This window comes from Danaus plexippus, chromosome 10 (genome assembly GCF_018135715.1).
Source record: "Danaus plexippus chromosome 10, MEX_DaPlex, whole genome shotgun sequence".
NCBI classification, from domain to species: domain Eukaryota; kingdom Metazoa; phylum Arthropoda; class Insecta; order Lepidoptera; family Nymphalidae; genus Danaus; species Danaus plexippus.
In genome coordinates this window covers 316,368-330,515 of record NC_083543.1, presented here as the reverse complement: position 1 = coordinate 330,515, position 14,148 = coordinate 316,368, and the positions used below count along the sequence as shown (strand labels likewise).

At 36.0% G+C, this 14,148-nt stretch overlaps 1 protein-coding gene across 3 annotated transcripts; it reads left to right on the top strand.

Moving 5' to 3' along the window:
- The first annotated feature begins 3,478 nt into the window (after window positions 1-3,478).
- On the top strand, window positions 3,479-12,949 carry LOC116766696 (zinc finger protein 1). 3 transcript variants are annotated; one of them, XM_061521487.1, is made up of 4 exons: window positions 3,479-3,608; window positions 7,923-8,095; window positions 8,342-10,388; window positions 10,472-12,949. In XM_061521487.1, exons 1-4 carry the CDS (start codon window positions 3,515-3,517, stop codon window positions 10,663-10,665), a joined length of 2,508 nt encoding a protein of 835 aa, XP_061377471.1. In that variant the 5' UTR covers window positions 3,479-3,514; the 3' UTR covers window positions 10,666-12,949. The 3 variants fall into 3 exon arrangements, with proteins under 3 accessions (XP_061377471.1, XP_032512630.2, XP_032512628.2); XM_032656739.2 differs by having other exon boundaries at window positions 7,923-8,113; XM_032656737.2 differs by having other exon boundaries at window positions 3,482-3,788; window positions 7,923-8,113.
- The last annotated feature ends 1,199 nt before the right edge of the window (window positions 12,950-14,148 follow it).

The window sequence follows — 14,148 nt, the reverse complement described above, 5'->3', positions numbered from 1 at the left end:
AATTACTGTCTGTTAGTCCGACGCCTGGGGCCACATGACGGATGTGACATTATGTAAGACAATGCCTTTTTGTTTAGAATACCTTTATTGATTGTCATTATAATATTGGGCTGTCATTATATACTAGGTGTAGAGAAAACGTTTGAGGTGACGTGAAAGCAACACTCGCATTCAGAATACATTGATAGTTATTTAATTAAGCTTTTATGTTTTGAATTTCGTGTGTCAAAATATTATTATATATTTACTAACGGAGGGTTGCAGGTTGTGATAACCCGGTCCTCTACAGATTACACTATTTTTACTCTACCGCGTTATCTCTCAATACTACACGATATCGTTAAATACGTTTCCTCTCCGATAACATTCACTGACGTTTAATTTTTTTGTTAGTCTCGTTAATAACGATCATATCTCTCCGTGTTAACATGTGTACATTGAAACAACACGAGACCGAACTCAATTAACAAACACGAAGCTTGGAGCACAACGTTTCAGTCATTGATTTATATAATAGCGAAATTATTATTAGGTCAAATAACTTCATATTTAATTAAAAATATATTTCTCATACATTTCTATCAAATCCCGCATCGAGCGAACGTTATTAGAAAACGCAAAAAAACTCAACAATAGGTGTACACACAACATGCGGGCAACTTACATCGCATTGAACTCTTATCGTACGGATTGATTGATTCTTTAAAATATCGATAAGCTACCAACTATTATAGTTCTATTTAAATAATAACAGTCGTACATTATAGTATGGAACCCTCCTCGTCGAGTTAATTACAAACTAACTATTACTCACCTACATTCAGATTTGTAGCGAGTACGATGCTTGGTAATATCATCTACGATACAGTTTGAGATAAAACAAATGTAAAGTTAAAAGACTTACTAACAGTATTCTAAGTCTACTCTCACTTCTATAACTGTTAATAGACCATGTAATAACAATAAAATTTATTCAATTAATAATCTAAATAATGTTTACGCTATACACAAGTTCCCTTGCATTACATTCCCACTCTAAGATGCTATACAGCAACCTATAAAAGTGTCATGGTAACACAGGCGTTAGACAATATAGATAACAGGAATCCATTGTACAAATAAAAGGTTTTTGAACTAAACAACCTATTAATAATTCCTTGCAATTAGTTTGAATATAGTATAAACTAATTATATTAATAGTCAATGTAAGTGACCATCTGTACCTATACCTGTTCTCGGGACACCAGATGTCCATCTTTATGACTCCGTAAGACCAGCCTCCGTCTGAGATGATTCTCAGACACTCATACATTCCATTTATATCTGAGTGATCTTGTTTTAATTATACACATATTTAGTTTATAATCCATATTTTCCTTTTCGTAGAGACCAACTTAAAATATTCATTATTATTATTACAACTGTCTGTTGTTTTATGTTTAATTGATTCAGTTAATTTCCTATTTAAGACTAACATTAATAATCGAGAAAAGGTTTAACGAGTTATTACCATGAAAAAACGTCTTTTAGCCTCCAGCGGATTAATATTTAGTTCCTCAATGAGATCTAAGACTTTCGCGAGTAATCATTTAAATAAATTTAGTTCCTGACTGAAAGTCAATCAATAAATTAATTTCCCAGCCCATCGGCTGTGATTGTTTACTTTGTGTATCATAGACAAAGTAACGCATTTGATTCATTCCTTGTAACAGATGATGTCACTTCAGTCAATTACAACTGAGGCTATTTATAACCCTCTGGATAATATTTAAAGCGCGCACAAATTAATACATTAATATCCAAACACGACCGATTGGTTCTTTCTATTTTTATCTGCGGTCTTGTTGAATTTGTCACATTTATGTTCTAATCTGACTGAATACTGAGAGAAAAACAATGTTTCTAAATACATATGATATATAAATGGATTGTTATGACAAGCGCTGCAAGTGAATCGCAAATAAAAGAATGTAGCTCTTTATTAACTGTTGTGTTTGAGAGAATGTTACTGAGACAGTGTGGTACACGTGCGAACAAGGTGGTATTGTCTTCATCTCTTAAGGTTACACAACGTATAAATTTCAATTCCCCATAACAAAGTAATATAAACTCTGGCTCCTCTACATAAGGTCCCTGGTTGAATACGTCCAATAAGTCGCGACGTGACAATGCGGTAGCGTCGCCGGATGGTGGGCTTTGTTTCATAATTTACGATTACAATAAATGCATCACAATGTACCAATATTCAATACGCCCATACATACTCCTGGGACAAAAATCTTTACACGATAATATGACCTAGAGAGAAAATACAAATATATTGTCGAGCTTTTAAATGAAAGGTTAATAAGATTGTGGTTACTCACAGATAGCGCAGCATGAGAACCTCAGAGTACACCAAAAACGAAACGACAGAATCCTGGCGGTCCTCGCATGAGAAGGGAAACACATCCATTCAAACGAAAATAATTTTATTTAACACGCATATACATATTATTTTAACTTGACCTTTAGATTACTTTACAACTACCGCGCTATCCGCATGTATTCAGTTTGAAATGTTGTTACTTGTTATTCTGTAATTGTATAACTAAATGCTTATCTTGAAAATATTTACGTTTTAAGAAAACCCATTAGTTATGTTTCCACCTATCCGCACCTGAATCAGTCGATCTGCATATACAGATGTTATGTCTGTGTCCAAACTGCATTCCATCAGAGTATTATATTAGTTGTCCCTCTGCTGTAATGTTATGTATTGTATTGTTTTGACATCATTACAGTAATGCGTCTTAGTTCTAAAGTTCATCTGACGCACCGCTGTGGGCCGATTGATTTATTTTTATATATCGTAACATGACCGTTACATATTTAATATTATGAACTCACTTCAATAATGTTTTAATTCCGGTACAAAAAAGTTGTGACACGGGAAAAGAACATTATTTCACGTCTTAGAGACGCGTCGTGCCATCTAGCGACAAGAAGCGGTACTAATGTCTGCACAATATGTGGGACACAGAAAAGTGTTGCTGAAGTGGCAATAAATACACTCAGATATTTAATAATTATAATTAACAATAAAAGAATACATTCAAACGAAATAGTACTTTCATGTATCTAGTGACATATTTTTGCTCATTAGTCGTTGCTTTGCTCAAAAACAAATATGTAGATATAATGTGTATTGGCATTATTGACATCAGTTGAAGTTTAGTGAGCACAGATCGTGTCGGAGGTGAGGAGGAACAGGTGAGAGAGATCAGACGACGAGCTGACGAGGAGCTGGAGGGAACGAGACACGGCAGCGACTTCGGCTTCGGCACACTAATTAAGTATAGGTGGGGGCGTGAGGCGCCGGGTCCGGGACGCCGGGGGCGAGGGCCGGGGCGAGGCCGGGGCGCGGGCCGAGGCCGGGGCGCGGGCGGGCGGCGAGGGCCAGGCGGGGCGAGAGGCGGGCCGGTGTCATTCCGCCGCGCGGCGCGCCGCTACCAGCACGTTCGGAGCGCGGGCCATGGTCGCGAGAACCGATGACATGTTCGGCTGCTACGGTGACAGCTACTCGTATCGCCTGTGGAGCTGGCCAACGTGTGGGGGCGCCTGTCGATGTGAGTAGGAGGCCGTGTCGTGGCCGCGGCCGAGTGTCTCTCAGTGAGGTGATGATAGTGCACAGCTCTCTTATGGAGTTGTCGGTTGGTCTGAACGTTCGTCAGCGCCCTGGCTGGCCGACATGAGGAGTAAGCAGGTCCCCACGTCGACGACCTCCGCCAGGCGGCGAGCTGCCTTCAGTAAGCTTCCTTTCCTTTTACTTATTTGCGCTTTATTTATTTGTTTTTATATTTTTTTTATGTACATATTTATAATTTTTATGTCCCTTCCCGCTCTCTGTTTCATTCCTGAGCGCTATTCTCTGTAGTTTCATTGGATGTGAATTTGAATTTCTTCGATATAACGAAGTAAAGTTTTCTTTCAAATCTGCGGCCTATAAAAAGTTCAAAAACTCTGTCCCGTGAAACAAAGTTGTCCGTTAAAATGAGACAGGTGATGATGATACACCTCAGTGGAATTAAAAAATAGAAGTGGAACAAGTCTTCATAAGGGTACCATTGGTGTCGGGGATCCCCCCGAGTCCCGGGATATAACTCATCCACTTGAGAATCGTTCCAGGTACACACAGACTTAACAGCGCGTTTGTTTCTGTGGGGGAAGGCCGCTCTCTTGAAACGTCTTAAATCGTAAACGATTATGTTGTTTAATTATTTGCTTTTCTTTTACTTTCACTTTATCCTTCTTTGAGCGCCGCCTGTCTGGAGAGTGGAGTGGATCATTCGTTATTAATGAATATACTTCCTTATCGAGTGTTTCGGCCACACGTCGGTCATCAGATCCGCGGCCAGTTTTCTGATCTGAAAGCTGTGACGGCCGTCGTTTGATATTATTTGCTCAATGAATTCCAATTATAGAGCGCAGCAGATAACATCGTCCGCTGCGTAGTTTATAATGTAACATGTTTTGTAAACGAGCGAGGTGTTCGTGTTATTAGGAATTAAAATATGGTATATTGAACACACCCGTATCTGTACATTTTTATGAGTCGTTATATTTTTATATTAATTATCGAAGCTTTTCGATTTTGCTAAATAAATTGATTAATTGATAACAAACTCGCCCACAGAGTAGATGTCTCATTGTTAGCATGAATGATTTTTTATATAATGCTATACATCTAAGTCTATCGAGTGTCACACGGACACACGGACACACGGACAAACACCAGCGATATAGTCGGTTGTAATGAAATGTTGAACACAGCGCTAACGACTTCATTAACGTCCACTAATTATGATTCTCTAATAACAGTAAAAACAAAAACATTACATACTAAATGAGATCGGCGCCCGGAGTCGGGATGCGGATCGGGTTGTGATTAAACGGCAGCAGTATTTTGGAAAAAAAATAACAAAAGAAAATTTCTATGACTGTGTTCGGTTATTTCAAAATATTTAAATTACAAAAATAGAAATCGGATTTATTTTTATATATTTCTAGTTAGGAGCAAAAAGAAATTTGTTTCAGTATTGCATACAAATTATAAAATGAACTAATTACCTATTTTTTTAGTTCAGTCGCTTTAAATTTGTCTCTTTATGGCTATTATAAACACCAGACGCCACTTAGAAATTTAATTTATTTTAAAATGGTTTTATTTGGAAATTCGGAGAAAAAAGGTTATCTAAAAAAAAATACAGTTGATAAGTAATTTCAAAATCTTAAATTAAATTAAAATAGTTAATCGAACAATTGTTCAAAACAAAAGTTATAAAACAGGACCAGCGTGTTCCGAAGCAGTGATAATCAAAATATATATATATTTATAAAGTATTATTAAGAGTTGACTAATTAAGACTGAATCATAACTAAATCATTACACAAAACTCGAGTTCAATGAATCAGAATTAAATTATAACAAGCGAAATTCAGAGACGAGACAGTCAATGCGAAAGACGTAGTCTGTGACTACAGTCACGAGTGATAAGGAAGCAGACGGTGTACGGAGGAGGTTCGCCTGCCTCCAGTCACAGCGCAGGTGGAACCAATCACCGGCCGTGTCACACCACCAGCTATCATTATTGACACACCAGCGTGTGTGATAATTATTGTATCGCTATAGGAAGAGGTGTGTGTGTGGTGTGTGCGTGTGTGTGGTGTGAGTGTTTATCAACGGACGCAGCGCTCGGGCGCAGCTTACACTGGATATTGTTGTGTGTAGGTGGAAAACATCCGCTCTACCTCGTGTAAAAGGTACTGAACATGTTATACGGGACATCACACATATTATACGTGCATCATTCTCATTCCTCCCGGAAGTCGACGTAGTTTTATCAGTTTAGTTCAGTATTTATTCAGTTTAAATTGTTGAAATCGAATGAAGTGGTAAATAGGTATATTATATGGAAAGGCGAGTGATCAGCACGAAAGTATATCCTTGCTAAAGATTTACGGTGGTAGGTTCGAGTCCTTTTAACTATTCATTTACACTTAATATGAAACCATTGTTTAAAATACACGTTTAACATCTGGACAACATTGTGTTGTAATTATTGAAAAAAAAACATAGAGTAGATGGGAATAGTAAAGTTAATAACATTCTTTTGTATGAAAAATTATATAAAAAATACACAAAGTAGTGAAGTAAAATATGAAGAGTATTTATAGGTGTATATAAGATACTACATATGTCTGATTAAATGCTATATCTGCATATCCAACAAGACACAGAGGCTGTAGCTAAATACTTAGGGATATACAAATAAAAAAATAATAAATAACAATAGGCAATAAATAACAATTATAAAAATAATCATTAATTTATTAATACTGATATAATGTGTGTTTCTCTCCTATCACTATCGCTCACGTAAATCTCTCATAGAGCACCTATATCACGGACTTAATAGTTTTACAGCGGCAGGAAAACTTATAGATGTGCTAATAAAATGTAGTTCATAAATACACGTTTAAAGTAAACAACTTGTCCATTACATTACTACATTAAAACGTGTTCATTCCTGACACTGTTGACGATAAATTACTCCGCAAAGCTTTGTTAAACAACACAATCATCTGAAAGCAATACAATCGAGTGAAATCACTCGATTGTCACAATACACATGTAAATTAGTACAAGATGACTTTAATAGCTACAAACCAACTTTAAATTCCATTGAACATTGTTTTCTCAATGAAAATGACAAAACTCGACACTAGTAGCGCATCTGTTAGCGAGAGTAGCGAACATGAGTATTTGAACGTCACTTCTTTAATATTCGCTTTGGATTATTTTATAACAAAGCTATTTTAAACATTTACTTTCGGCTTATAAAATTTAATATAATAACAAATAAACGATGTTTCTAGTTTAAGACATACAAGTGGACAGGGTTATCGTAAACGCATGTACATAGGCTGGTGATATTTAGTTGAGTATAATAACTGTAAGCTACATCCAGGTGCGATCAACCTTCCCAGCTAATTTAACGACGCGATAGACTCGTTATTTACGGCGGCTGTGCTCGAACGTGCGGCTTATGGCGTCGTATTTTGTAAAATTCAATACCGTTATATCGGGAGCGGTTAGCAGAGACGATAGCTCCATCTACAGAAAGGAATTAACGATACATTTATTATATATTATTGAGTGGCTATCGAGAGCTCTGAAGCGGGATTCACTAGTTTGTTGAGATATATTTAAATATTAAAAAAGTACATTCTATTGGTGACATTCAAGACTTGAAAACAACTCTGGTATACAAAAAAAAAAAAGAATTTGTTAGACATTTTATTACGCTATTATATATAGAGATAATGATGATTTACTGGAACAGATCTTTAAAAAAATAGTTCACTAGTGACCTAGGTGGAAATGAAATTCCTACGTCGAAACTAGCTTAGTGGGTACTGAGTTACATCGACCAGGAGCACTCACACGGACAAGTGCTTAATAAACGCGTGTTGTTTTGCTCTTTATTATAATTCGATTTACGAGGCGCGGCCGCCCGACGCGGACGACACTTTAAAACGATATTACGCGGCAAAACGCGCATTACCAGAATAACCGACGGCGAATTCAATTGTCGTGTGTGTTTTTATATAAAAGGTGTGCAAATAAATATGGATAATTGTTTGCGGGCGTTCGTTATACGACCGCTTTATTTTTAATCGTTTCACTGATGTTTATTGCTGTGGATTTAGAAGTTTAATGTACATACATGGATGACTTATACACGTTGTTGAATCGTTCTAGATGTGAACGTTATTTATTTAAACGTGAAATACTTCGGATTGAAGTATTAATGTTTATTAGATTAATGTTAGGGTGATGGTACCGCGTGCTAGTAAGTAACAGAACCCTGTGGTTACAGTCCGGCCTCTAGCTGGTGGAGGTTCCGAGATCAAGACGTGTGAGGAGGAAGAGGATCGTGGGTCTTCGCCCCTGGGTCCCGGCGGGCCTTTCCCCTGCAGCCACTGTCGCGGAGCCTACCCGACCCGCGAACAGCTCGAGCGACATGAGACGCTGCACGCGCCGAGCACTCAGGTGGATAGCATAAAATATGTCAGTGCCCATTGTAACATTCAACTATATCAGTTATAGCTTGTAGTTTATAGGGCATATATAGTGTTCATATAGGGCATACGTATAGATCTATTTTCTTTATTAGTTGATGACAGAATTTGTCAAATACAACACTAGCATTATACGGTTCTTGCCATTATTCTAATAATTCAGCTCTTACTTTTATTTATAATCATTAATTAATCTTATTTCTATCCTTGTCAACAGACGTGCAAAATATGCCACAAGAGTTTTCAAAATGTCTACAGACTTCAGCGTCACATGATAAGTCATGATGACAGCGCGAAGTTACGCAAATATAAATGCAATGACTGCGATAAAGCATTTAAATTTAAACATCATCTCAAAGAGCATCTCCGGATACACAGTGGAGAAAAACCGTTCGAATGCGCTAACTGTGGAAAAAAGTTTTCACATTCCGGCTCTTATTCGTCTCATATGACTTCCAAGAAATGTCTTGTTATGAATCTCAAAATGGGAAGAATAAAGCCAAATAATCCGGCATTGAATCCAGACAGGAGTCCATCTCGGAAACGTGCAAACGCGATGGCAGCTAGTCAGTTGAATAATAATATCGCGCCAAACGGCAATTCGTTTTTGCCAATATTGCCAAAGTATAACGAAGCTGCAGCATTCTTCGCATCTATGTCATCTCAAGAAAATAATTTCCTGAGGCCCCCGTTGGGTCAACCTGGATTAAATCCTTTCTATATGCCTCCTGGTATGCCAATGAGCCCAGCCAACGGTATTGCACCTTACACCTTCCCTACTTCATTAAGCCAATTATTTGAGCAACTGGCCTCTCAACATTATCAACAACGAAAAATAGAGATTCCTAGTCCAAAGCTTGTGAGTCCACCCGCAAACCCTGAAGACTTAATCGAGGAAGTAGTGGATGAGGAAGATAAGCGCTCCGAGGCCAGCGCAGAACTAGTGATGGATATAGACGACGATGACAACGTTACCGTAAAGAAGGAACAAGAAGACCGGGAAACTGAGGCGAGTTCTCCTTCCCGTAATTACGAATCTATCTTAAGTAGCAATGAACGCGGCGAGTCCGACATCAATCATTCGGATTTTAATACTGTTAAAGCATCCGATACTAAATATTATTTTAAGACGCACAATGATCAGCAGTCTCCTATATCTGGCCAGGAATACCCCGGTGAAGCTTTACCATTGACACAGATAAATGTTAAAGAGGAACCTGATATTGATACCCTACGTTGCTTAAAATGTAACGTATTGTTCAATGACAAAAATGATTTATTGGAACATGACAAAGCAGCGTGTGGTAATATTTTTAGAAAACATGAAGGACTAGCTGCTCAAGTGGCTGAGACGGTGGCTCTGAATAGATTAGAAGCTGAAATGCGCGCATCTATACAAAGTGGGGTAAGTGCGAGTGAAGATGAGGATTTCGGGAGAGAGGATCGGGAAGACAAAGCCTCTATAAATGAAAATGACAGAAAAATCAGAGTTCGCACCGCACTAACCGAAGAACAACAGATGGTGTTAAAAAGGCACTATTCGATCAACCCTCGACCGAATCGAGAGGAATTTAAGAAGATCGCACAGCAGATAGGCTTAGATAACCGAGTAGTACAAGTTTGGTTCCAAAATAATAGAGCCAGAGTACGTAGGATGACTCAGGCCGTCGCGATATCTGATCAACCTCTAGATTTATCTACAAAAAAATCTAATGCCTCCGTTACTTCAAGCCCGTCACCTTCACCGACTTGCAGCATTTCAGTAACACATTCCGATTCCGAGGAAGCGGTTAATTTAAGTCAAAAATCTTCTCGCAGCACGACCCCACATCGCGCTAACTACATAAATACGTATCCACATTCCAACTGCTCGTCCTCATCGTTCACGGATTTTCGGTTATCACCCTCACCAGGTGAAACTATGAACGGTTACAAAAGAATGTTGCAACAGAAAATGCCCATCAATCCTATGATGCCGATGGACAAACTTCTTCATTACAACGACCTGAGTAACGGACGATCTCCAATTCTTAACATGCAAGTGCCCGAGAGGCAAGAATCCAGTCCGTCTTACGACCGCCCAATATGGAACGAGGATCTCCAGACTCAAATCGAATTAGAAGATGAAACCACTGTACTTAAAAAGAGCAAAATAAAGGCTGGAAATGAGTTGAAAGAGGGAGAAGGACAATTCGTTTGTGATCAATGTGATAAAACTTTTGTCAAGCAAAGTTCTCTCGCGAGGCATAAATACGAGCACTCAGGTCGGTTTTTATATTTTAATTATATTTTAAAATTCTATATTATCTTTCTGAGCTAAGGTTTTGATGTATATATCTCATTTTAGGTCAGCGACCTTACAAATGCTTGGAATGTCCTAAGGCTTTCAAGCATAAGCACCACCTGACTGAACACAAGCGGTTGCACACCGGCGAGAAGCCGTTCCAGTGCTGCAAGTGTCTCAAGAAGTTCTCTCACTCCGGCTCCTACAGCCAGCACATGAACCACAGGTTCGCGATCTGCAAGCCATACAGAGACTAGTTCCTTAACTACATACGAAACTCTCATTACGTATTGACTGTGACGAATTTTATTTTGCAAGGCTGTTACTTAGTAATACGTCTCGAATATTATTTTTGTTAAATTATAAATAATCTGATCTTCAATTATAATCTGTTGGATTTTGAATCACACAAATGTATTGAAATTAACAACGAATCTTAGAGGACATCGAAAATCACATAACTGATACGTTACAAAGTATTCCCGCTCGGTATTTTATTTCGGAATAATAATTTAAATTTTGCTCAACGTCATACGTATGACATTCACGTATTTAACAATAGCCTATTTATATAGTAACTAGTGCCAAATGTACCAAAGAAACCTTTTGTGCCATCTCATATGCCAAAAAAATATTTTTTAAGATAATTATAATTTTATGTGTTAATTCACGCCAGTACCTAGCATAATACTCAATACATTTTACTATATTATTTTTATATTTCTGTGAAATTATATGACGTAGTTAGGAGTAATCTCGTATTACCTAGTTGATATATTTAATTGAAAATTTTATTGGTGAAACAGAACAAATATTAAATTAGCTATGACAATATATCTATGTATCTAGTTGTGTTAAAATATTGTCACTGATTTTATAAAATGTATACCAAAGACAACAGTTTAGAAGAACACCTTATAAAATTGTTCATTAGCATTTCGACACCCTCACGACTTTCTTATTAGTGTCAGTACGTATGAAATAATATTTCGTGTATCAAAATTTGTCATAAAAGCACTTCTTAATCTTAATCTATACTAAATTTAAATCTTTAAGCTTCTTGTATTTTAGCGCTAAGTGTCTTGATAGTCCTTGCATAAGTTTAAAGCATTCCATAATACTCCTGTGGGATCTCTGCTGTGTTTAAAACTCTTTCTATTAATCCAAAGATAAGTATATAATACGTGTAAATAAACAATATGTTGTAAATATAATGAGATTTTATATGTAAATACTATTGCTTAAATGTATTGGAACATTTTAGGTAAGGAATCGCGTGGTGTACTTTAAACAATGAATAAGAGACAATAATGAATTATGGACATCTGTATATTGGAATATATATATATAATTATATTATTATTTTTTATATAATTCCCGTAATACAAATATTTGTTAAGTATCTGAGATATACGTCAAGGTTTTAACGAATTATTATATTTGCATTTCAATCAATATAGAATTATTTATTCGATGTACTTAATATTTTTAGGTACGAGCATTCGATTACAAAAGCAACAATAGACCGGTAGTGTTTCATAGCATTTACCAACACTGCAGTATGTTTGAACAGAGTTCCTATTCATAATATTTGTAAGAGATGCCTAATGATTTATCTATCTATATAAAATAAGTAGATATTGTTAATTTTTGGAGGTTTCTAATCAACGAATTACATAAATGATCGCCGTCAAAATATCGTTTGAACCGAGCGACGGCCGGGCGACAGTATTCGAGAGTAGTTATAAACTATTTATACATTTATATACATATAATGCATTATGTGTTCGCTGATATAAAGTCACATGACGCACATAGGAAAAATATACTTCAGTTTATTATCTGTTACACCATACACGATCACTTCAAATAGCTTGTCTTACATCGTTCCACGTCAGAAGAGAGATTCGATGTCTATGGAAAACATTATTTGTAAACAGTATTCGTTGATGTTCATCGTCCCGCGCAAAAATGTATTAAATTAAATGAAATTATTGATAGCGTAGTTGTATTAAAGGATCCTGTTTGACCTTTCATATTTTATTAATTATAATTTTAATGTAAGTGATTTCCAAATTATCACCGGTGGGCTAGATAAACCAAAGATTAATTAATGATACTCTAAGATGTGGAAACTGTAATATATAAACTCCCATCTAGTTTAGTTTAAGTTGTGCCAATAATTTTAATGCTTACATGTAAATGATATATTATAAGTAAAGGCGTATGTACTGTGGCATATTAAGTTATGTTCTTGTGCAATATAATATTGCAGAGAAGTATTTTTTCCTTATAAATATAGTGATACGTTAGGCCAAAGTGAATTCCTATTGCCATGTTTGTTGTAAGTGTGTTGCCATGGGGCAGTCACTTGTTATTCTAAGGTACATAGATTGATAGATTGTTAAACTTAACCATAGATTAAACTGTGTTAAAATATTGCCTATAAAAAATATAATAATTCATTTTACTTGATATTATAATGTATATTGAATTTATGAATATTAAAAATATATATATTGACATTTCAATGCAAAATAATTTATTATTTAAGTAAACCCTTCTATCTCTTACTAGTTAGTACTCCATATAAAATATATACGACAGGCGTTTAGTGTGAAACATAGTTTGTAAGAATGACTTTAACCGTAAAAGAATTTAATTAAAATAAATTTAAAACTCACTTGTTCAGGTGTATATATATATAAGTAAGGAGTCTTGAATAATGTACCATCTATCACTTGATGCCGCAGTCAACATACCTACTAGACTGCTCATAGAATTCTATGAGAAGAAACAGTCCATTTAATATGTATTGATCCGACTATTATAATTTGGAATTAATTAAATGAAAAAATCCTTGCATCCATTGATATATAAAAAAAATCCATCCATGGATCCATGGAAACGAGCTCAAAGAATCATGATCATATCAAACAGATATGTCATTTTGTATAATACGTAAAAGATGCTGCACCTGGTGGACAATGACCATTTCTGATTAATTTATTTATCTATATAAGAAGTAAGGAGAAGAATGAAATAATAAAAACGTAGCAAGTCATAAATGAAGCCGCATCTCTTCGAGGGTTTAAAGATTCCAATTAGTGTAACAGGTCCAGGTAGTCCAGGGATGAGAGTTTTTGCCCATGTGGTGTTGAACCTATGTTTTCTAAATAAAAGTAAGCTACTCCCAATAAACTATTTTAAAAGCTTGTTCATTGTATTATTCTTCAAATGTTTTCGAAATTGAAGATCGTTTATAATGGATATTGTAAAACTTGCATGAAAACGACATCTGTTTTGTCACTCGGATAGCAACGCATGATGTCAGTTTCCAACTTATAAGTAATGTGTGACCGGTTTCGCCACAATTTAATACATTAAATTCTGATCAAATGGAATATTATATTCTGATCTAGAAGAAAACGGCTATCCAATTAAATAATCTGCACAGTGATTACTTCTAAAAAAGAGCTTTGGCCTTAGTATTATCAAACAAATTAATCTCGTCGAAAGGCAATGTAAGTTATTCTTCTTTATTTTTATTATTTCAGTTAATTAACGGCAGTGATAGCCATAGATAGAGCTAAGAAAACAAAAGTAAGGTGAAGGCTTTTTAAACATCCGGCTAAATCGTTAAACAAATGTAATAAGTGTAAAAACCATTGGAATTTTTTATAATAATTGTTCTTCCAACTTAATCTGGGGTGACTATTTGATAGTAACAATTAACAGAG